The sequence below is a fragment of the Pinus tabuliformis genome, chromosome 3_1 (genome assembly GCF_031772625.1).
Source record: "Pinus tabuliformis cultivar Carrire ecotype Pingquan chromosome 3_1, CPIR1, whole genome shotgun sequence".
NCBI classification, from domain to species: domain Eukaryota; kingdom Viridiplantae; phylum Streptophyta; class Pinopsida; order Pinales; family Pinaceae; genus Pinus; species Pinus tabuliformis.
In genome coordinates, this window is record NC_142301.1 from 185,877,250 (window position 1) to 185,901,548 (window position 24,299).

At 40.5% G+C, this 24,299-nt stretch overlaps 1 protein-coding gene across 1 annotated transcript in view; it reads left to right on the forward strand.

Moving 5' to 3' along the window:
- The window catches only part of LOC149186421 (uncharacterized), a 33,879-nt gene extending 10,198 nt beyond the window's left edge, over positions 1 to 23,681 (forward strand). Inside the window, exon 2 of the mRNA XM_089409334.1 lies at positions 23,655 to 23,681. Coding sequence (XP_089265460.1) covers positions 23,655 to 23,681 — 27 coding nt within the window. The remainder of the gene's footprint in view (positions 1 to 23,654) is intronic.
- The last annotated feature ends 618 nt before the right edge of the window (positions 23,682 to 24,299 follow it).

Below are 24,299 nucleotides of genomic sequence, written 5' to 3' on the forward strand. Positions count from 1 at the left end.
CGCCTCCATTGATTCTCGGAACATACAAGTTGGATCTTGCTCAAAGATAAGCTTGTAAAATGAGATGATAAAATTGTCAATTAGCATTTCCATCACTCCTTGATAGTTGGAGTCAGAAATAAACTTCAATACATGTTGACGATAGTCTCTTATGGTGTCCATGTCTAGCTCATGCCAGGGAACTACTGCTGGGCACATATTACATCTAGTAAATACACAGACATGTAGAGCCTTTCTTTCTCATTCTTGGGTGGATTTTGAGTCTTAGCCACATGAGACTCCAACTGATGAGCCAACAAATCCGACCAGTTGAATAGCCTCTCATCATTGACTAACTAGTTCAGTAAGACCACACACCTTTTAGGAAGGGTTTTTGTGTTATCTTCACCATATATTTTGCAAGAAAAGATGATCAAGAACTGGTAAGCCTTCTCGAGGGACTTGGTCTTCTAAACATAGGTGGGTGTTATCCAAGCTTTGAAGGCTCTTTCACGCACCACTTGACAATGTCTCTCGAGTTCACATAACTATGGGTGGCATAGAAAGGTGAGTCCATGTGCTTCACTGCCCTAGGCAGGTGATACATTTGCTGAAAGTTATTTTCCCTGAAGGTGGCAAGCTATCTCCCACTAGCACTGCTCACTGTCATAGTTTGTTCATATGTATGTGAGACAATCCAGCTGATGATGTCCGCATATGGGAAGGAAGGGTGCTTGCATGAAACCTTGTATATTCCTGACCACTGGATGCTAAGGTAAACCTATTGATATTCTAAGTCTGCCTTGATGTCCTATGCAAAAGTATCTTTGATCTGCTGCCGCGTTAGTGTTGTTCCATTCTCAATAAAGAAATAATTATCTGCGTATACTGGTAGATCAACTGCTTCCTTAGTACTACCCTTGACAGTATCCTTTGATGCAGCTCTCTTATATGCCATTTTAACTGTAACTACTAAAGAGATGCTAAAAAATTGTTGTACCTGTGGGGCAGAGAGGAAATTGATGGCAAGAAAATGTCAACTAAAAGTAAAACAACCTCAAGACAAGATCAAGCAGCAACCCAGACTCATGATGGGAAGGATTGCATGTTTTTAACTGAGAGAGGTCGTTGGATGACTATGGGAACTGTGCATTGCGCAGTCCCAACAGTCAGTGTGGAAGATTTGTGATTGGATCTATGCAATGCATAGTTCAGTTTGACCAAGGCCTGGGAGAGACTATGCATTACGTAGTCTCAGTGGCCAAGCTAGGAGACTGGCTCTTGGAACTACGCAATGCACAATTGGAGCCAACCTAGGCTAGGCTCTACGCAATTCCAAAAGGAAAGACAAAGGCTTGAGTCTCTAGATTACACAAAGCTAGTTGTGCAAAGTGAGATCCGGGCAAGGGGACCTAGATTTGCCCAAGGGGAGTGTGAAAAAAAAGAAGTTATGAAATATGGTGTGATGTTGTGTTGAGTGTAGATATGACTAAGTGTTGATGCATGCATGTGAAACAAGTGCAGGAATTAATTAAACTGAAGGAAAATAAAGCATGTGAAGAGAGTTGCCACAACAACGATTGTTGGTGCAAATACAGGAAGAATCATGAAACACTTGGGAAAGACAATCTATAACTCGAAAAAACACTTCTATAAGCTAAAATAAGTTAAAAATCCAACAGTCATTCAAAGAAACAAGTGAAACAACACTCACACAAGCTAAAAAACAAAAAGCAATAGAAAAGCGGAAAAAGATGAGAAAATAAAAACTCACCCGGAAAAGCGACGACGATGACACTGAAGGCTCATTTATCTCCTAGGGAATGCTAGAGGTCCAAGATTGAGTGTGAAAACAAGTTCTAGTAGTGTCGATTAAATATATTTGGCCAAGTTAGGGCTTATGATGTGCATGCCTAAAATAAAGGAAAAAGTGACACTTAGCACAGTTTCTAAAAATAATGCAAGTGCCTCCTTCGGGTTGCTAAAAATGGATCCATATTTTTTAGGGATGATTTTTTATTTTTTTATTTTTTAGGAAAAAGGCCATGCATTTCCCGGAAAGATTGCGTAGTTCTAGGAAGGACTGGACAACTCTCCGACTCATGCATTTTGTAGTGTCTGAGCACAGTGAGGTCTGCGTAGTTTCTAGGCTCAGTGTTGGGCTGCCCCTCCATGACTATGTATTTCCAGAACTCAAGGCTCACTCGTAGTCAGGACTGTGAAATTCCTAACATTAAGGCCAATTTCCCTTAAGAATTACACAATTTTTTGAGGCAAGCCTAGAATTGTTAAGGGACCAAGTAATGAGATCAACTTGTGGGTTAGAAAACAAAATGAGTGAGAAAAACAAGGAAATATTAAAAGGATAAGTCTCAGTCGAAGCATGGATACCTTGATTAGTGCAAGATGAGCTATTGTGGTTTAGAAGGAAGGCTCCAAAATTGAATCATAGGAAAATTTTGGAGGGCGGTTGTAGTCGCTACAACATTGGCGACACAATGGTAGAACTCCAGCTCTCTATATGGACCTTGTCTCATGAAAATAGAGTCTAACCCTTGTATTGTTCAATTATTCAATTATCATAGCTTCTTCACTTAGCTTGAGTTAATGATGTAGTCCCAAACATTCTCTTTATTAGCATCACACATACCAAGCCAAGTCAAACTGAGTTGTTTCGATTGGGGATGAGGGGTATATAGATGCATAAGTAAAGTAGACTGTCAGAGTTTTAGTTTCATGTCTAGTGTTTCTCCGCTGCGAACAGGCCTGGACAGTACCCCAGCAGAGTCACTTCAGGAACACAGGCATTGCTCCGCTGCCAGCGAGCCTGGACAATATCCCAGTAAAGTTACTTGCTTCACCTCTCTGTACAGGAATCCTTTCTCTTCTTTTTCCCTTTATTATTTTTATTTATTTTTCATTTTCATTTTCAAAGAACTGTGCATAGGCACTTATTTATTTCATGAGGTGGAAGAGGGATCCCGAGTTATTAAGAACATAAGAGGTTATCCCTTCAGAGAAGGATATTTATCTATACCTTTGACATACTTGCTAAGGTCTTCCCCCTCTCCTTACTCTACTTGAATGATTTGACAAGGATTAATTCAAAATAGAAAACTGATTAAAGTAGGAGGTACTAGTTAAAAGTGCAATCATCGTGATTTCACCATGACTCTCTATGAAAGGAATGTATTTTCCATAAGGGTGTCATTGACTAGAAGAAATGAAAGATTCGCACAAAGAGAGGGAATAGACAGAAAACCAAGTGTCGATAGTTATACAATTTCCTCTTAGATTTCACCCTGCTTGGCTAAGAAGCCAAACACGGTTTCATGTGAAAACTAACCTATGGGTGAAAAAGAAAAAAAACAAAGGAAAGAAGTGAGACACAGAAAGGCAAAGTAAGAAAATCAATAAAAAAAACATAAAGAAAAACCACTGCTACTCCTAACCTAAGCAAAGCATAGGCCAACTCATGTAAAGTGATACTTCCATTGCAAGCATTGGTGGATTGGTTGGCCCATGAAGGTGAGAGCATGATCGACAAGAAAGATATGCAAGAAAACCAACAGATAAGAAAGATAAAACAATGAAAACCAATACGTTCGAAGCTTGAATGCATCCGCAGAAAAGTAAATGCGGAAAGCACATGAAAGGCACTATGCGGATGTATCATGGTGTCCTAACACATTGTGAGTTGAAGAAAAGCATGTACACGCCTTCGAACTTGAAAAATGAGCAAACATAAAGAAAGAAGAAAACTTACATTTGACAACAGTGCTTGCCACGTACGACTAGTCCAATACTTGAGCAATAAGATCATGTGATTTCAGTGGAGGATACGAAAATGGTAAGATAGATTTATTTTCAATGTGAACAATAGAGTGATGAGGATCTTAATATTCAACAGATTTTTGATCCAAAGTGGAATTGAGCTCAAGGCTACGAGAACCTGGCATAGCCATGAGCTTGGGCCAAAGTGACTCAATAGCTTGAGGAGTTTCCAACTCATCAGGATATGGATAATTAAAGACCAGTGGCTTAGAAAGATCGACATTAGACAAATCAGAATCATGATCAAATGAATGAATGAAAATATCATGACAACCACAATCAGAAAATTCAAGATGATGGATAGAGGCATCCTCATGGTTTGATGAATCATAAAGAGGAGATGATGGAAAACATGAAATCTAACCCTCTAGGTTTCCGGAAAGGTAAGATGAGAAATTGGGAGGATCAGGGGAGATAGATTTGTCCTCTCCATGTTGAAATGAAAAACTACCATTCCATATGTTATGCAAATGATCAGAAATAGAAACATCTGGGAATGAATTTTCACAAGATGAAACATAATTGTGGAATATGTCAGGATAAGGCGAACGAGGTGTGGATAGAAGGAGATCATCCTTCATCACAGATTCTTGTTCAGATTCCAAAACATACTCATAAAAAATGATATCACGGATTGGCTGGTCAACACCAACTCTATCCAGAACCTAATCCTTGTGAACATCACATGTGAGATCCAAGACATATGAACACAACACACCAAAATCTGGAGGATCAAAGGGACCAAAGGATGGAGGATGAGGAGATAGCAATAAAACACACCCATCAGAGTTGCAGTCCAAATTTGTGCAGAAATCCTGAGCACATTGGGTAGGAGGAGATGGTGATAAATTAATAGGTGGATTCTCAACTTCTCTCACCTCTACCTATGGAGCCAAAGTTGTTTGATGGGAACGGGACGAAGGTTCAATTGGGACAAAAACCTTGTCTGTATCATATTTAGAAGCTCTAACACAGAGGTATGTTGGGAGAGGTTCGAAAGATTCTAACTCATGTGGATTTTCAGAAATGTGAACAAGATATTGAAATATTTCATCAAAGCATTCCCAGTCAACTTTATTTGCAAGAAATTCAAAATAGTAGTGAAGGAAACAAGCATGAAAATCTTGAGGAGATTCCATAAAGAACAAAATCATGAAATAATTCTCTAAAAGATGGATCAAAAGAGTGTATAGAGGTTGCGGGCAATGTGTGACTGATCCGGATTTAAACAGGAACGCAACAAATTACAGAGATAACCATATACACAAAGATGCAGCGGAAATAATACTTCATTTCATTAATGGAAAATACTGAAATATGCTTACAACCAGAAATGGAAATAAACCAGCTAGGGCGATGGTAGCTTATCTCCGAGAAGAGATGTGGTGGCTACATGCCTCTGAACTGTGTTACAATGAGGCTCGAAGGCCTATTTATTGTTGAGAAACAATGGAAAACCCTTAACATTCCAAAACCTAACCCTAGGAGATGAAACGCAAAACTGTGGGCCCCGTTTGGGTAAATTGGTACATCAACTTCCCAGGGTCGTAACTTTGGCATACGATCTCCGTTTGACGCGTACAATAGCTCATTAGAAAGATCTATCTGAGCACTACCACTTTTGGATCGGTCCATGCACCCATGTTGCCCCCAGATTTCCCAAAAAACGTCATTTAGGGCCTCAAAACGGCTCCAGAAGTTCAGGACCCGAAAAAACTGCTAAAAATAGTAAGTTGTGCTACAATTAAGGAAACTGAAAATGCTGAGAGAAATAATGGTGGGGGTCCAGGTGGACTTGGCAGGTGGCCACCAATATCCATCTGGATCATTCCTCCCCCCTTAGGAAGCAATGGTCCCCATTGCGTTGAGTTCCTCCATGAGATGAGGAAACTTTTGCTGAACTTGTTCTCTGGTGAGCCACTTGCCCTGCTGAAGGAGTTGGCCTGCTTTGACAACTCGATACAGTTGGATATTCTGTTGGCGAGTTTTCTTTATCTGTGTGTCCATGATCCGATTAGTTGTAGCTTGTTCCATGCAATCTGGATTTAATTCTGTGGGTTTGAGCTGTTCTGCAATGTCGGATGTGTCTAGCAATGGTGGAAAGTATGGCCGAAGGCGGTCCACATTGAACACTGGGTGCAGGTCAAGGAATGGGGGAATGCTGAGCTCAAATGCATTGTCTCCCATAGCCTTAGTAATGGTGTAAGGACCATATCGGAGTGGTCTCAATTTCCGATAGGCTCCAGTAAGGCGTTCCTTTTGCAAATGCAACCAAACTTTGTCGCCCACCTGAAACTTGTGTGGCACCCGATGTTGATCATGTCGCTGCTTGTACTTGGCATTTGATTTCTCATGAATTTCATGGACCTACTGCGAATATGTTGGATGCGCTCAATGAAGCTAGTGGCCTTATCTATTTCGGACTGGACATGAGCTGAATTTATGTGAGTAGCTGCAAGTGGCATGGCCACATCAATGGGGCATAGTGGATAGAATCCCAAACCCACCTGAAAAGGGCTATGGCCAGTGGAGCTGTGAAGAGCTCGGTTGTAGCTGTGCTGAACATAGGGGAGGCTCTCGTCCCATGTGCGTGGATGCTTTGAGTTATACATGCGCAAAATGTGCACAATCATCCTATTGACAACCTCTGTCTGGCCATCAGTTTGAGGATGGAAGGCTGTGGACTTCGTGAGTTTGGTGTCCAGCATTGACCAGAGACTGGACCAAAATGTGTTGAGAAACCGACTGTCCCGATCTGAGATGATAGACTGTGGGATCCCAAAGTGCACCCACACTCGTTCAAAGAAGAGTTTACCAGTGGCTTCTGCTGTGATATTCTTCTTGTAGGCCACCATAATGGCCGTCTTCGAGAACCTGTCGACGACCACAAAAACACAGTCATTTCCATGCTTAGTGGAAGGAAGGCCTGACATGTAATCGATGGAGATGGATTCCCAAGGTCGACTAGGGGTAGGCAACGGGGTATAGAGGCCGTGCTTCTTAATGGTTGGTTTGGCAATGGCACAGGCAGTACATGATCTGATGTACTTCCCAACATCCTCTCGAAGATTCGGCCAATAGAAATAATTTTGCAGTACTGCCACAGTTTTCTCGACCCCGAAATGCCCAGCAGCCCGACTGTAGTGTGCTTCCCAAATCATCTTCGCACGCTCGCTTGAAGGAACACAAAGGTGACCCAGGTGGCATAACAGGGCATCCTGGAGGTGAAAATCTGGAACATGCCGACCCTCCAAGAGTGTCTGGTATGTGTGGCCGAATTCTGGGTCACTTTTGTAGAGAAGTGGCCAATCAGAAGTCTCGTGCCTACAAGAGTTGAGCACGGTGGTTAACGCCATGATCGGTGGTCGACTAAGGCAATCTGCAACATTATTGGTGCTGCCCTTCTTATACTTGATATTCAAGTGGAACTGTTGCAATTATGTAGACCACTTCTGATGGCGATCATTATGCAATTTCCCTTGGGTCTGTATGAACTGCAGGGGTCGGTGGTCTTTGTGGATGACAGTTTCCTTCCCCAAAATGTAATGCTTCCATTGTCGGCAGGCTTGTACAATGGAATACATCTCTTTATCATAAGTGGGGTACTTCCGAACTGTGTCTGAAAGTGTTTCACTGTGATATGCCACTGGATGTCCATGTTGAGTAAGTACTGCCCCAATAGCATAGTCAGAGGCAACTGTCTCGACCTCAAATGGTTGTTGTAAATCTGGTAACGCGAGCACTGGTGCCGTGCAGAGGCGATCCTTCAACTCCATGAATGCCTTCTGTTGAGATTCAGACCAAAAGAATTTTCCTTTCGCCCCTCCCTTGGTGACTTGACTCAAGGGCCAAGTAATATGAGAAAACCCCAACACAAACCTACGGTAGAAGTTGGCAAGACCTAGAAAGCTATGGAGCTCTGTTAGAGTGGTTGGAGATGGCCAATCCTGAATGACTTGGATCTTGGCTGGATCGACATGCACCCCCTGTTCATCAATGATGTATCCTAGATACTGAACCTGGGTCATGCCAAAAGTGCATTTCTCCAAATTGGCACATAGCTTGTGTTGCTGCAGTGTTTGGAGAACCTGTCGGATGTGGTGGAGGTGCTCTTCCCAACTCTGGCTGAAGATCAGAATGTCATCCAAGTATACTACTACAAAGGAGTTGGTGAATGGCCGCAAGATGTCATCCATTAGCCTCATGAAGGTTGCAGGAGCATTCGTCAATCCGAAAGGCATAACCAACCATTCGAAAAGGCCCTCCTTGGATTTGAAGGCAGTCTTCCACACATCAGAGGGTTCGATTGGTACCTGGTGATATCCTGACTTCAGATCGATCTTGCTGAAATATTTCGCCCCCTTTAGTTGTTCCAGGAGGTCATCAATCCGCGGGATCGACTACCTATTACGGACAATGATCTTGTTCAGCGCCCGATAGTCAATACAGAGTCTCCACGTCCCATCCTTCTTCTGTACCAACACGATCGGGCTCCCACAAGGCGATGAACTCGGACGGATGTGGTCTTTCTGCAGGAGCTCCTGAATTTGCCTCTTAATTTCATTGTTCTCTAGAACGGAGCACCGATAAATTGGTCCATTGGGTAGCGCCACACCTTGGGTCAAATCGATGGAGTGCTTGACCTGGCAGTGCAGAGGAACCCCTGCAGGGGAGGTGAAGATTTCCTCGTACTCCTCCACAACCTTGTCCATCTGTAGTTGTCGTGCAGAGGGACCCCATCTGGAGGCTGCGGCCACCGTCTTCTTCTTTCCTTGAGGGCGTATCATCAGGAAAACAAATTTCCTGGTTTTGGAAATGAACTTACTGCATTGTTTTGCAGTAATCAAAGAGATGGCGGTAGGTGGTGCTACCTCTGGTATCCTGTACAACTTATTTCCCAATGTAATAATAACAGCACGAGGCCTTGATTCATACACAACATGTCGCTTCCACAAGTATGGCTGTCCTAATAATACATCACAAACTTCAAGGGGAGAAATGTCACATAATACCTCATCCGTGAAGGGCTTGATGTTGTATGGAAGGCGACACTGCTGGCTCACGCGAAGATCTCGTCCTTGGTGAAGCCACCCAATGGTGTATGGTTGTGGATGTGCTGTGGTCGGTAAGCCCAACCACTTCACGACCTCTGCCAAAATGAGGTTCTTTTGACTCCCGCTATCAACAATGAAATGTATCGGGGAGCCCTTTACCTACATCTGGGAGTGGAAGAGACGCTCCTCCTCCTCTGGATCTTCGGGTTCATTTTTCTGGATCTTGGCAGTAACAACAGTGGCGTTGGGATCCGCATCAATGATCTGCTTCCCTTTTTCATTCCCCTTATTGGGTTTTGACTCAGAGTCGGAACATGCATCTGATTCTGAAACCTTTAGCTCAGCCACTAGTGACTGCTTGGCCTGACACTCACTTGTGTTGTGAGTGGAGCTCTTATGGAACTCACACCATTTTCTAGTGTCCTTTTTCGGCTTCGTGGCGCTGTTCTTTGCTTGCAGCTTCGGCGGGTTGTCTTGGGCTGTCCCGCCTTGGCTTTGTCCTTTGTTCTGTGGTTTAGGGGCACCTTTCCCCTGCTTTGGATTCGCAGATCCAAAGTCTCGCTTCTTTTGTTTAAACTTCTGCTCGACCTTGACGGCATATCGGTATGCTGCGCCGAGCGAGGAGATGTTCAGGAATTGTATTTCTTCGTGGATGTACTTGTGTAGGCAGCCACGATATTTGAGTATCAAATGTTGCTCTGAATCCTTGATACCCAACTTTGTGCGAAGGGTATGGAAAAGATTGGTGAACTCCGGCACGTCTTGGTCCCTTCCCTGCCGCAGCGTGGTCCACTTTATGTATTCATCCTCATAGCTTCCGACAGGGTAGTACTGCTCCTTGATGGCATCCCAGAATGAATTCCAGGTGGGTGCAGCTGAAAATATTGAGCCAGTACTTTCATCCTTCTGCTCGCAGTAGGTTTCCCACCAGTCCTTGACGTGGGCGGCTGCTTTGAGAAGAGCGAAAACAATCTTTTCCCGACTCGAAAATTCATGAACAGAAAAATAACCCTCTAGCAGATTTAACCATTTATCTACGACATCTGCATCTATCTGACCCTCGAATATGGGGATTTCAAAATTAACTTGTACCTTAAAGGGCGTGGCGTTTCCAGAGTAGCTGCTGGAAGCCGATGCGTCGCTTCTGGGTAGCCGCTGAAGGATCTGGGAAAAGCTGTCCATCATCGCGTTCCGTTGTCGCTCGAGGGCTTCTTTGAGCAAGATTTTGATGGGATCTCCTGCCCCCTCGTCTTTCTTCTCATCCGCCATGGGAGGCCGTCGAGATTTGCGAGGCTGGTCTTGCAAAGGTTCAACTAGTTCAAGCCCTAACTCCTTATATCCCGACCTTGTTGGGGACATGCAAAGAAAAACAGAGAAAAAGTAGACCGCTTTGATACCACTGATCCGGATTTAAACAGGAACACAACAAATTATAGAGATAACCATATACACAAAGATGCAGCGGAAATAATACTTCATTTCATTAATGGAAATATGCTTACAACCAGAAATGGAAATAAACCAGCTAGGGCGATGGTAGCTTATCTCTGAGAAGAGATGTGGTGGCTACATGCCTCTGAAATGTGTTACAATGAGGCTCGAAGGCCTATTTATTATTGAGAAACAATGGAAAACCCTTAACATTCCAAAACCTAACCCTAGGAGATGAAACGCCAAACTGTGGGCCCCGTTTGGGTAAATTGGTACATCAACTTCCCAGGGTTGTAACTTTGGCATACGATCTCCGTTTGACGTGTACAATAGCTCGTTAGAAAGATCTATCCGAGCAATACCACTTTGGGAAGGGCAACATCAATCCATGGACCCATGTTGCCCCCAGATTTCCCAAAAAACGTCGTTTAGGGCCTCAAAACGGCTCCAGAAGTTCAAGACCCGAAAAAACTGCTAAAAATAGTAAGTTGTGCTACAATTAAGGAAAATGAAAATGCTAAGAGAAACAATGGTGGGGGTCCAGGTGGACTTGGCAGGTGGCCACCAATATCCACCTGGATCAGTGACACCATTGCTTTGCGCGCCCTTCAAACTTGAAAGTGAACAACCCACAGGAAATATCATCAAATGGGACATCATGCCTATTATAGAATCCAACAAAAGTGACTGTGTGTCTGAACAAGGTTGTTCGACCCTCGCCATTAAACCTATATCTAGGCAAGTCATCTAAAATGTTCGCTGACACTTCCAAATGTTCAGAGTTAGAAAAACATGCCAGGTTTTTGATTTGGACAGAAGTCATGAAATATGTGTAGAAATTCAAAATAGACTTCAAGGGCTAAACTTGTCATCTAGCCCTCCTTCTAGCGCTAGAAATGTTGACGGTGTTGGACCTGCCAACATTTAGGGGATCTCCCCGATATGAAGTCCCAACTAGAACTCAAACTGTTTGGAGTAGGAGTCCCAATAGTGGGTGGTAGTGTAATGCCTTGACTGCGGTAGTGCGTAGAGGTAAGTATGATAAATTTGGGTAAGAGCAAGTGTGTGACCCCACAGAGAGTCAAGTGCGATGCATGAAGGTTCTAACACATGGAGGGGAAAGGGAAGTGCGCCCCTTAGAACCCTGTAATAGTACGCAAATTGAAAGGACACATGAGAAAAATGACATCACAAGCTAAAATGTAGAATAGTCCACAAGTTAAAGTGATGGGTTAATCCAACAACACACATTCAACAAGATTCATACAAATGCATACAAAGTAGTTCATAAGAAAATTCATAAGTTAAAAACATACATTACTAATATAACAAGAGTAGTCCTACTATATTAACAACATATGCATGAAAGCGTGATGGCTCTAATTTTATTATTATAAGTGAAAGTTCCATCCATACATACCCCATTGATGACCACTAGCCCCAATAGTGGAAAATTACAGTCAATAAAACCTTCTCCTCCAAAGAAGTATACTCGCTCTATGCTATGGAGAAGCCAAGGCTCTTCACAATACTCCCAAGCCTTTTCGAAGCCTAAGCCTAGCCAAAATCTTGGCTCCCAAAAGCCTGTTATATGACTTATGAGGTTTTATTTATAACAAAGGGTGGGGTGACCCTTGACATTACCCTTTGTGACTCTTTGACTTCCTTCATGACTCATCAAATTACTCACTAAATGTCACGTTACATTACATCGTGAATTTTCATATTCCAATATTGACATTTGGAATTTCAATTACAACATATTTATAATAATATTACATTTTCCACAGGTACCCACATATGAAAAAATAAGCCAGAGACAACCTAATAAGACACAACACTATGATTCCAAATTTTTGGGGAAGTCTAACTCAACAACCTCCACTTGGTGCTTCTCGGTCACATACTGGTCCCAAGGTTAGTACTATGTGATGGTGTCCCCAAATTGTTTTATGGTGTTTGTCTGGAAGTAGATTCTTGCCTCCACGACATCTCGGTATACAGTCTTGGAACCTGTACCCAACACGTTCTGAAGCATGAGCAACATGGTTTTCACCATGACAGGACCACCGATGTAATTTTGCATGTTCTGTGCACTCAACTGCAAGTATTCTCTGGTGGCCTCTCATCTTAGCTTCTCCAAGTACTCATTGATCTCGAGCTGGACTTGTTTCTTGGGTTTAGCATCTGTGAGGGAACCGATTGATGGGATCCTGCGCGTTCTCACCATGACATCCAAACTATTGTACAATCATGCATATGAGGCTTGCATGTTTCCAATGAATGAGGCAAGCTACTTGTAGCTCTAGATCAACATTCAAACCTTAGCTTTCTCCATCTCGATCTGTGGTTGCATCTTATTCTCTAAGTCAAGTGGGGCCACTTTTTACTACATTGTCCACTCTTGTACATGGCCGATGGAAGCATGTATTTTCTTGAGAGTTTGAACAAACTCTTTGCTCTGCTACTGTAAGCCATGCACATAGAAAACTACTTTATGCATGGTGACAAATATATCATAGAGCTTTTGCATGATATCACCAAGTGTTGATAATTCAATAAGTATCATTGTCTTCATCTCCCCTAATGTAGAAATTGCATTCTGCGTTGTTTCTCGGAGTTATTCTACCTCTTGCCTAGTAGCTTGCAAGTTCTTTGCCAGTTTCTCATTCTTGGTCATCAGGTACTTAACATTTGAACTTGTTGCTCCTACATAGGCCAAGTTGGCTTCGACAAGGGTAGTTGGATTCTTCCTGGTGTCTGACACTATCACCCTTTCCTTGATGAATGCAGGTGATGCGTGATCATCCAAAAAGTGCTTCCTCCATGCGTGTACAATCTTCTTCTGCAACTCGTCAAATGATGGATTGTAGAAATCCATGATCAGATCATCATAAAGGAGAACAACATCTCCTTGCTCAGTCGGGACTAGTTCTGATACTGGAGGTGGTCGAGACTGAAGGATGACCTGTGGTTCTTTCAACGTGAGGTTAGTGTATTCCTACCGCGACTCTTGTTCCAACTTGATGTCTGACACTTCAATCAATTGCTCAACATTTTGAGAAAGCTATTGATCCTACATCTGTTCACCCTCTTCCTCAGTTGTTGGTTGTTCTGGCTCATCAACCTGTATTAGCTTTGTTTGCTCTGTTAGCGCACTTTACCTTTGTTCTTCTTCCTACTTTTGCTTCTGTTCTCTTTCTCTCCTCCTAAACTCCTATTCTTCCTTCAACATCTTCTCTATCTTATGTAGCTTCAATTCTACTTCCTGCAACCTCTGCTTTTCTCTCTTCCTTTGCTTCACTCTCTTCATCCGTTGCTCCCTCTTTGCTTCCATTGCCAAAGTTTCCTTCTCAAGGATTGGAGTTGTCTTTATTTTGCAACTTTTCTCTCCCTCTGGATTCTCAGCAATATTCCTCTTTCCCTTGTCCTACGCTGGATTGCTTCCTTCTACTGTTGTTTTGTTTCTTTCAGATCTACTATTGATTGCAGAGCAACCTTCCAAGTTCTTGCTAAATTGACTGGCTCATTGATTCTGGAGGCATTGTAGTAGTACCTCGAAGGGTGCTCGTTTGGCCAATGAAATGTCTTATGGATCCATGGAAAATACACTCATGTACAATGGTCCTTGCAAATACCACGGGGATATTACGGACTAAAGTATTTAGCGCCGAACTCAAACTTCACTATGTCCTAAGCCTTGACATCTGCATCTTTCAAGTTCTTAATCTCGTATAATATGATCCACAAAGGAAGAGTGGGCCATGGCACTTTTTTCTTCCTATGTAGTCCTGTTGATAACCTTGTAGTGAGGTGGTATGAAACTTCTTACATGATCAATTTTCAGTGGCATACCTTGGTAGAACATGCAAAGGATTCTCTCTGCTGAAAAAAGTGATGAAGGTGCCACCTGGTGAGGCATACCAATATGCAATGTTTACTATCACCTCCATTTCTTCTTAGGACATGCAAGGTGGATCCTTCTCAAAGATAAGATTGTATAACAGGATGATAAAATTGTCAGTTAGCCTTGCCACCACTCCTCGATAGTTGCAGTCGAAAAGAAACTAGCAATAGATGTTGACGACAGTCTCTTGCGGTGTCCATGTCCAGCTCATGCCGACGAACTACTGTTATGCAAAAATTGCATCTAGTAAATATGTAGACATGTAGAGCCTTGCTTGCTCATTCTTGGGTGGATTCCAAGCCTTAGCCACATGTCACTTCAACTGATGTGACAACAGACCCAACCAGTTGAGTGACCTCCCATCATTCTCCAACTGGTCCAGTAAGACTACCCACCCTTCAAGAAAGGTTTTTGTGTTCTCTTGACCATATATTTTGAAAGAAAAGATGATCAAGAACAAGTTTTCCTTCCCGAGGGACTTTGTCTTGTAAACATGGGTGGGTGTCTATCTAAACTTTGACGAATATTTCACCTAGTGCTTGAAAATGTCTCTCATGTTCAGATAGCTTTGGGTGGCATAGAAAAGTGAGTCCATGCACTTCACCGGCCCATGCTAGTGATACATCTGCTGAAAGTTCTCTGCCATGAAGGTGGTAAGATCTCTCTGGCTGGCACTACTCAATGTCATAGTCTTTTCATTTTTATGTGAGAGAATCCAGTGGATGATGTCTACACATGGGAAGGTGGGGTACCTGCATGCAACCTTGTATAATCTTGATTAATGGATGCTAATTTAAACTTGTTGGTCTTCTAAGTCTACCTTGATGGCCTCTACAAAAGTATCTTTGATTTGCTACCATGTTAATCATTTTCCCTTCTCAATAAACAAATGAGTATCTGTGTATACTGGTAGATCAATTGATATCTCCTCAACTACTTCCCTAGTACTACTCTCGATGGTTTCCTCTGATGAAACTCTCTTGGATGCCATGTTAAATGTAACTACTAGAGAGATGCTCAATAACTATTGTACCTATGGGATAGAGCGGACACTCATGGAACGGATATTTTAGCTAAAAGAAAAATAAACTCAAGACAAAATCAAGCAGCAAGATGGGCTCATCATGGTAAGGATTGCGTAGTTTTGAGTGAGAGAGGTGGTTGGCGTATTGTGGGAACTGTGCATTACGTAGTCCCAATAGTCAGTGCGGGAGCTTGTTGAATGGAACTAAAAAATGTGCAGTTCAAAATGGGCCACGACCTGGGAGAGACTGTGAATTACGCAATATCAGTGGCCAAGCTAGGAGACTGGATCCTAGACTCGCACAGTTGGATCCAACCCAGGCTAGGTTCTACGCAATTCTAGAAGCCAAGCCAGAGGCTTGAATCTCCATATTGTGCAGAGCTAGTTGTGCATAATGAGATCCCCTGGGAAAGACTACGCATTGCGCAATATCCGTGGGCAAGCTGGGAGACTAGATCCTAGAATCGCACAGTTGGATCCAACACAGGCTAGGATCTGCGCAATTCTAGAAGGTAGGACAGAGGCTTGAGTCTCTAGATTACGTAGAGCTAGCTGTGCACAATGAGATCCGAATAAGGGGATGCATATCTGCGGAAGGGGAGTGTGAAAAACAAGTATATATGAAAGATGGTGTGATACTGAGTGTATATCTCACTAAGTTTTGATGCATGCATGTGAATGAAGTGCAAGAAATGATTAAATTGAAGGAAAATGAAGCATGTGAAGAGAGTCGCGCAACGACAAATTTTGGTGCAAAAATGGGAAAAATCATGCAATTCTTGGGAAAGGAAATCTATAACTTGAAACAACAATTCTACAATCTAAAATAAGTTAAAACACTAGCATAAGAAACAAGTGAAACATCACTCACACAATCTAAACAAAAAAGAGCGATGAAAGACGAGAAAATAAAAACTCACCCGAAAAAGCAACAAAGATGGCACTGAATGCTCCTTGATCTCCTCGGGAATGTTATGAGTGTGAAAATGAGTTCTAACAACGTTGATTAAATATATTTGGCCAAGTTAGGGTTTATGATGTGCATGCCTAAAATAAAAGAAAAAGCAACATTTGGCGATAGTTTCTAAAAATAGCGAAAGTGCGTTTCCTAAAAATAGGTTCTTTTCACTTTTTTTGGAAAACTACCATGCATTTCCTAGAAAGATTGCACAGTTCTGGGAAGTACTGGACAACTCTTCGGTCATGCATTGCGTAGTTTCTGAGCATGGTGAGGTCTTCAAATTTTATGGGTTTCCCCTGCATGACTACGCATTTCTCGAGCTCAAGGCTCACTAGTAGTTAGGATTTCATAATTCCCAATAGCAAGGCCAATTGCCCTTAAGAATTGCACAATTTTCTGAGGCAAGCCTAGAACTATTAAGGGAATAAGTCAAGAGATCAGCTTGTGGGTTAGAAAATAAGCTGAGCGAGAAAACACAAGACAATATGAAAACTATAAGTCTCAATCGAAGCATGGATACCTGGATCAATGCAATATGAGCTACTGTGGTTTAGAAGGAAGACTCCAAAATCGAAGCATAATAAAATTTTTGGAGGGTGGTTATAGCCGTTACAACAGAGGGTTATGCTTTGATGCAGTGGGAAAGCCTCACTAGATCACTTAAGTTTGAGAATGATCGACTAGTAACAAGGTGGGAAGACTTCAAAACCATAATTAAGTCCTAGTTTACTTTATTGGGTATGTAGAGAGCCCATGATTCCAATGCCACTAATTCAAGTAGAGGTAGGGTTGATGTAGGGGAAGAGTTTATAGGAGTACTACACTAAGTTCAGAAAGATATCCATCTTGTCGGGTATCTCTCCCAAGAACCTATATATACTCCTTAAGCATCTTAGGGGTCTACATACCCATCTAGTAAAGTAAGTGATGCTTTTCGAGCTAAGGATTGTACACGAGGCATGTCTACTAGCACAACATATGGAAATCATAAGCGAAAAGAAATGGTAACCAAGTGGTTCAAAGTAAAAATTGCACTAATATTCTTCCAAGGATGGGAAGAATAAGTGGAAATGGAAAAAGGATGAACCTAGGAAAGTGTATAATAAATATGCAGAATACACACTTGAGAGGATTCAAACAAAGTTTGAACTTTCGATGCCAATGGAATACAATACAAAGATTCTATATACAGTGAGAGTGTTGTTTGGAATGAACATTGAGATCATCCAAATAGGCGAACATAATATGACCTAAACCATAAAAAATTTAATTGATGGCTTGCTAGAAAGTTGTGCCATAATTTTTAAGGCCAAAAGGAATTGCCTAATAAATGAACATACCCTAGGGGGTAGTGAAAGAATTTTTATACTTATCTTTATGGAAAATATGAATTTGATTCTAGTCTAGGTAGTTATTCTTGAAAGATAAGGCATCATGCCCCACACACACATTGATGACTTGATTTATGAATGGTGTAAGGAACTTGTCCTTTAGGCACACTTTGTTCAAATCCCAAAAATTAGTACAAATTCAAATAGTCCTTTTTTTCATCATCATAGCTACTGAGTTAGACAGTCATGAAGTATAAGAAATGGGCTATATGAACCTTTCTTTTTGTATATTATTAATTTCAACTTCGATAGTTGCATCATTTGATGAATGTAATGAATGTTGCCTATGTCTCACTAAAGAGACATTTCATGTGTTGACATGGTGCTCTACGATAAGAGGGATTAAACCATGAACTTATACATATAACTAAGTGAAAACATTGCAATATTCTTGGAATAAGGCTTTATTGGTTGTAACTTCGTCTTGGGAGCAAGGTGCCCCAAACAATATTTCTTTCATAAGATTGGGCTTCATTGATATGTCCACTTTGAAGGTTTGGGTTACGTTAGCCATATTAAATTATTCAAAGGCATCTAGTGTAGGAATGGGGTTTTTAAACTAGTCAACATGGCTTGTGGGAATAAAATACTTCTTTTTCACTGTACACACTCTTTGTAGTTGGTATCGAATTTGTGAATGTTCCTTGCGGTAAAAGGAAGGAGTGATGGTGTGTTAGGTCCCTATAATACTAGTGTAGCCCCCTTATTGTTGTTGTTAGTGTAGACCCCTTATTGGTATTATGGTGCCCATGTAGCTCCCCATATTGTTATTGTTGTGTCCCATAGAAGCCCTCTATTATTATTGTTCTTCCCTTACATTATTATTGTTATGTAGGCTCTGATTATATTGTGACCCCTTAGACTCCTATATATACAAAGGAGGCCTTTTCATTTGTATCATCCAAGAATTTTTCATTTATGTAATGTAAAGGAGGTTCCCCCTCGAAGAGGACAATTTTTAAGTCGTTGATGTATCTTTTCTTCTTTTATTTGTGCTAGTTGCATAACATTTGGCATCAAAGCTTTCGATTCTAGGGTTTCACTTCATCAAATGGGTCATCTTCGATTTTTTGCTATAATTTTTTTTGTACAAGACTTCAAAAGATGGAATTTAGACCGCATGGAGCTGAAATCTTGTGAAATTCGTGTACAAATTTCAGATCTCCAGGGAACTTAGGGTTCTTGAAATATCTAGATTTCGATCTCAAATAGGGGATCTAGGGAAAATTGTTATAACAATCGTTTCAGGCATCAAATTTGAATTCTGTAAAAAGTGGATGAAAGTACATGAACTTTAGTTTTTCTTGTAGCAATTTTAGGGCCGAAGGTTGAAACAATGACACATGGCATTTTGTACAACTTCACTCTACTGAACCAATCCATAGTCACGTCATCATAAGATATTTGTCATAACTCTTTCTTGAAGAATCCAATCTCAGTCTGACTTGTTGGGTTGGAAAGAAGACTTAGAGGGCTACAACCTGAAGAAAGTTTAGAACTTGGAGATCCAAAATTACAGAGTTACAACTGTTGAAAGATCAAGCTCCTAAAAGAAAGAAAAAGGCGTGTATTTTTTTAAAAATTGCATAAATTTGTTTGAAAAATTATTTTGAAGTGATTCCAGCAGTATATTGAAGCATAGGTATCAGTATTGGGTTCAAAAATTTCTCCCAAACAAAATAATTCTACACTCATTAAGCTCTCAGAAAGCTTTACTATGACACATGAAGACGAAGAATTGCATCATGATATATCAGAATTAAGGGACCAAGTGCAACGTCTCACAAAGAAGAACCAGAGATGAACTGAAAGGGGACATGGATGGTTTAAAAGCATAAATAAAAGGTGACATGGATGGTTTAAAATGCGATATGTATGGTTTAAAAGGAAACATGAATGGTTTAAAAGCATACATGGAAGGTTTGAAGGAAGTGACATTGATTTCATAACCACACCCTTTGAATTGATATATTTCGGTTGCAACTGCATGAAGGAAGGACTATGTGTGCAGATGGAGCCTTCCAACCATATGCACATCTTGGCATGCATGTGACTAGGGTGTAAGGTATGGGAAAGAGAAAGTTCCAACCCAGGGCAAGCTCATCAGCATATGTTATCTGGTATCTGGGTGATGTGATGCTCCTAGGAGGTGTTCGTATATTTTCGATTAGTAGAGCCGACTTCCATAACTAGAACTTGGATGTTGGGTCACGTCATAGTAAGTCTCAACTCATGTTTACTAGGAGATCTTGCAAAAGTGGGTAAATGTGGGATAGGGTAGTTACAAACATGAGACATTTGAATCCCTAGCCAAATCATTTCTCACATTTTTCCAACTCCCTGTTCGTTGTGACATAGGGTTAGAACTATTGGCATAATAAAAAAAACATCTTCCACTCACATTGTGAACCATATCCACGAGTGGTGAAAACAGTGTAATATCTATAAAATTGAAGCAGCCTAAGAACTTCGCTTAAACTTTTTTCTCAATTCCCTATTGCTTATCATGGACATTGCTACTACCATGCCAAATAATGAGGAAGAATCAATAACCAAAGCTCAATAGTTTCAACTTATTTATGCATAATCAAGGTACCTTTATACGGAAATTCCCAATGCTCAACGACCACAACCTTTCAATGAAAATAAATTAGGGGGAATCAAATGATACTAATAGCTTCTTTAGGTCCATTAACCAGTAACAAAATCAACAAGGGAATCAAATTATTTATAATGGAAATTTATATGCCCCACTTCCATCATCCCCCCAGGTAGATGGGATATCAACAATCCTCTTAATCTCCATAATAGGGTACTATCATAGTACTCATGTTTAGGTGAATAACCACCCCATGTGGGGGGGAAATTATCCTATGGATAATTCTAATGGTATGTCAACATCCCAACCTTCCTCTGGAAATACAACATAATGAAATCCATATTTCCCTTTCTAATGTCAACAAAAATCTAACCCCTGACATCCTCAACAGAATGTTGAGGTGAATTTTTTTTAACCTTCTTTTCCCCAATAACAACATGTGTTTGAACAATTCAATGCTAATAACCCTTTTAATAATCGAAAGAAGAAAGGAAATAACAAATAAAAGGCAAACTAGGGGAGGTTAGGAACCCACAATAATATATTGTGAAACGAGGGGGAAATGCCCCTAATTGTAAACAAAATCCAAACCAAGGCCCAACAACCCACAAAATCAAGGCAATAATAGTTTCACATGGACTAATTATGCTTGTTCTCTTTGTGGTGAGTATGGACATTTCACCCATCATTTCCCCCAAATATCCAAATTCAAATTCATGAAGGAGGCTATGCGTAACCATGGTGGTCAATGAGGAGGAAAAAACAACCTACATTACTACATAACCCCTTCCCTCATCAAGGGTTAATCACCACTTAGCAGGAAGGTGGACCTCCCTAAACAAATCAAACCTTTAAGTTTTGGATTAGACTTTACGGTGTTTCTCAGACTCTTGCAAGCCTTATCGCCTCACAAGGTTCTGATGCCAAGGAATGATATGACACTTAATGCAAAAATCTATGTCTTCTTTGTTCTATCAATTGACATTTTGAGGTTACCATTTTGGGTTAGACCCAAACAAAGTTTCTTGGCACATTTTACATCAATAATCACTTGAAGTCTCAAAAGAAGGGAAATGGAAATAACAATGGAAATTATTGTTTGTTAACATGAAATTGATTGGTGTTTTAAAATCTAGCACTATCATTCATCTATGGGTTGTGTGATAAAATGTTGGATAAACTAGTGTAGACCCCCTAAATTCGAAGTTTAACATTGGGGTGGGGGACATGGTCGGCAGTAATACAATTTCTTCGATCAAAGATCAACGATCATGATCCATTATGGGGTCCCTTGTCCCAAAACCCGAGACCAACAAGGGGGGAGGGGTGTTGGGGGGAACATGGTCGACAGTTATACAATTTCTTCGATCAGAGATCAACGATCAGGATTCATTATGGGGCCCCTTGTCCCAAAACTTGAGACCAATAGGGGGGAGGGGGAAAAACCAGGAAGGGGCCAAGGTGGTTTTTGCGAATGAATTAACCAAGTGATGTAGCAAAGATCTTAGATTGAATATCTATCCATAATGGGCACATCTAGTAGTTGATGAAGCAAAGAGTGTGGACATGGCATTTGATGTGGATAAACAGTAGACAACATGACACTCCTAGATAACAACACATCATCATCACATAATCACTAACATCACTTAAATTTTCAAAATCTGTGACTAACTGAATAAAGTGTATCAAGATAAGAAAAAATGGTAGAAATTAAGTTTACTTTTATCGTGAAAGAAAGCATAACAATAACTCCGAGTGATTTACCAATTTTACCTCCAAATCCAAATAAACAAACATCGTGAAGAACTTGTCACATTTTACAATATTCTATATTTATCAAAAGAGGCAAGGGCTAGCTACTTTGCAACTTACCCCACTTGTTTAGAAAAGTTTCACTGCAAAAGCATAAGGAAATTGTATAAATGTCTATATTTAAATGAATGTCTATGTGAAGCTCTAATATCTATTTTATTTTGAATATAAATGTAGATGAAGAGTGAACTTTTAAAATGATCAATTTTTAATTTTCAATATATATATAGATAGATATAAAATTAAAATTAAAAGGTCCTTAATTTTGGCACTTTTCAATAGGTATATTGTTAACCAAGAAACACATACCCTATACGAATCATTGGAATATAATAAAGAGGTTTGATCTTCAAACGATTAATGTGGTTTAAAAATAAACAAATATTTTATACTAATCACTGAATTATATATAAAAAAATCATACATTCTCTTCAAAAAAATTATTTTAACTTTAGTTATATAAAAACTCAAACAACCTTATATATAAACAAAGATAATATCCTCATTATAATTTTACCACTTACTGAAACAAATTATAAATTTATAAAAAAAACATGCATTTTATCACTAAACTATGTAATAATTAATAGTAATTATTAAGCAATCATCAATCTCCTTACCAAAATTAACTGTAAATTTAAAAAATGTACACATTTATCAATAAATTATTGTGTAAGCATGGATAATGATAATGATAATAGTGATCGTTGAAGCCAACGTGTTCAGATTCTGTACTCTAAATTAAAAAAAATGAATGGTTGTTTTCCAGTTCCTCCCCTTGGACTTGTCTACTAAAGTGGTATTGTTTCCATTTTCATTTCGTCTTCTTGGATTTTTAATTATGGAAGTTTTGATCAAACAAGTAGTTCTTTTCGACTTGTCAACAAAGGATATGGATCACTCTTGAGAAATTTTTACTTCTTTAGATTTTTGAGAGATAATCTTTGATTCTTGCTTTATGTTTGGGAGAGAATATTTGAGTAAGAATCCTAGTTAATGTCTGAGTAGGACTCCTAGTTCATGGTGTTCGTTGATCATCGCCATGCAGGTCAAACTGGAAAGCTTCAAATTTGGCATTCAATACAAGCATGAGGAACCATGTCTGCAAGATCTTCGCAACACATAATTTCTCCAACAAAAGTTGACTGGTATCAACAAGAAATGACACCACCTACGATTCATGTATATATATCTTATTTGTCTCCCAATCCAACAATCAAACACCCTCGTTGGAGTAGTTAAATATTTTAACATTTCCTTGATATTAGGCAAGTGATATTTTTATTTATCAAATTTCAAATATATTTTTTCATTATCTATAAGTTCTTTAAGAAAATAATACCTAGTATTAATATATTTGTTTATTTAGGAAAATAATTTTTTATAGAGTTATTGCTAAGCAATTGTCACAATATACTAGAATGTCTTTCTTGTCCTTGTATACTAGAATGTCTTTCTTGTATTTGTTGCATATTACCAAATACTCCACGCAACCAAACTATTGAAAAATTGTTGTTGCTTCTGCTATCATTACTTAGCTTCTGATAATTACAATCAACTAATTTTTGGATGTCCATGAAATCACACATTATTACTCTCGTTATCCATACCGCCTATTAGCTCTGCTACATTTTGTGACTTTTGATGGATTGAAAACAGGTGTGGCAGCGTTGTTCCGTGCTTTAAGAAAGCTTGCAGCACTCAGTTTCCTTTCCTCCTTCATTCTCCTTATAACTCCATAGCCCCTGCTTTCCCTATTCTCCTTTGAAACTCTGCGTAATCCCATGTTCCTCTGAGCCCTGAGCGCTAAGCATTACTCACCATATGACCCAACCATGTGACTCAGTGCTTTCATAACCCTCCGCCTTAATCCCCACCGTCGATTGTCCTGATCCAACGGTCTTCGCCACCACAGTCCTATCTTCCCGCACGCTAAACCCTATTCATTTCCCCACTGTTGATCGCATTTACTGTAAGATCTGACGGCGATCCCACCTCCCGCTCCCATAACCTGCACACACGATAACCCGCGGGGAAAGCGGTTTCCCCGCCGTCATATCAGCCACGCGTCGCAATTTTATTGCATCGCACCGCTGCATACGGAAATCGCCTTAGCTCCAAAGGTGGTGCGGGGGATACCGTTTACTGCCCGTACTCTGTCCCTCGGACGTTAACGTTCGCACACCTCTTCCGCTCGATAGCCGTCGGATCTGCCCGATTGCGATTCAACAGCCCATGTTCGCCCATCCACGTCTCATTTCGATAACTCATGAAATCCGATCTTCGCCGTCCATCTGCCAGATC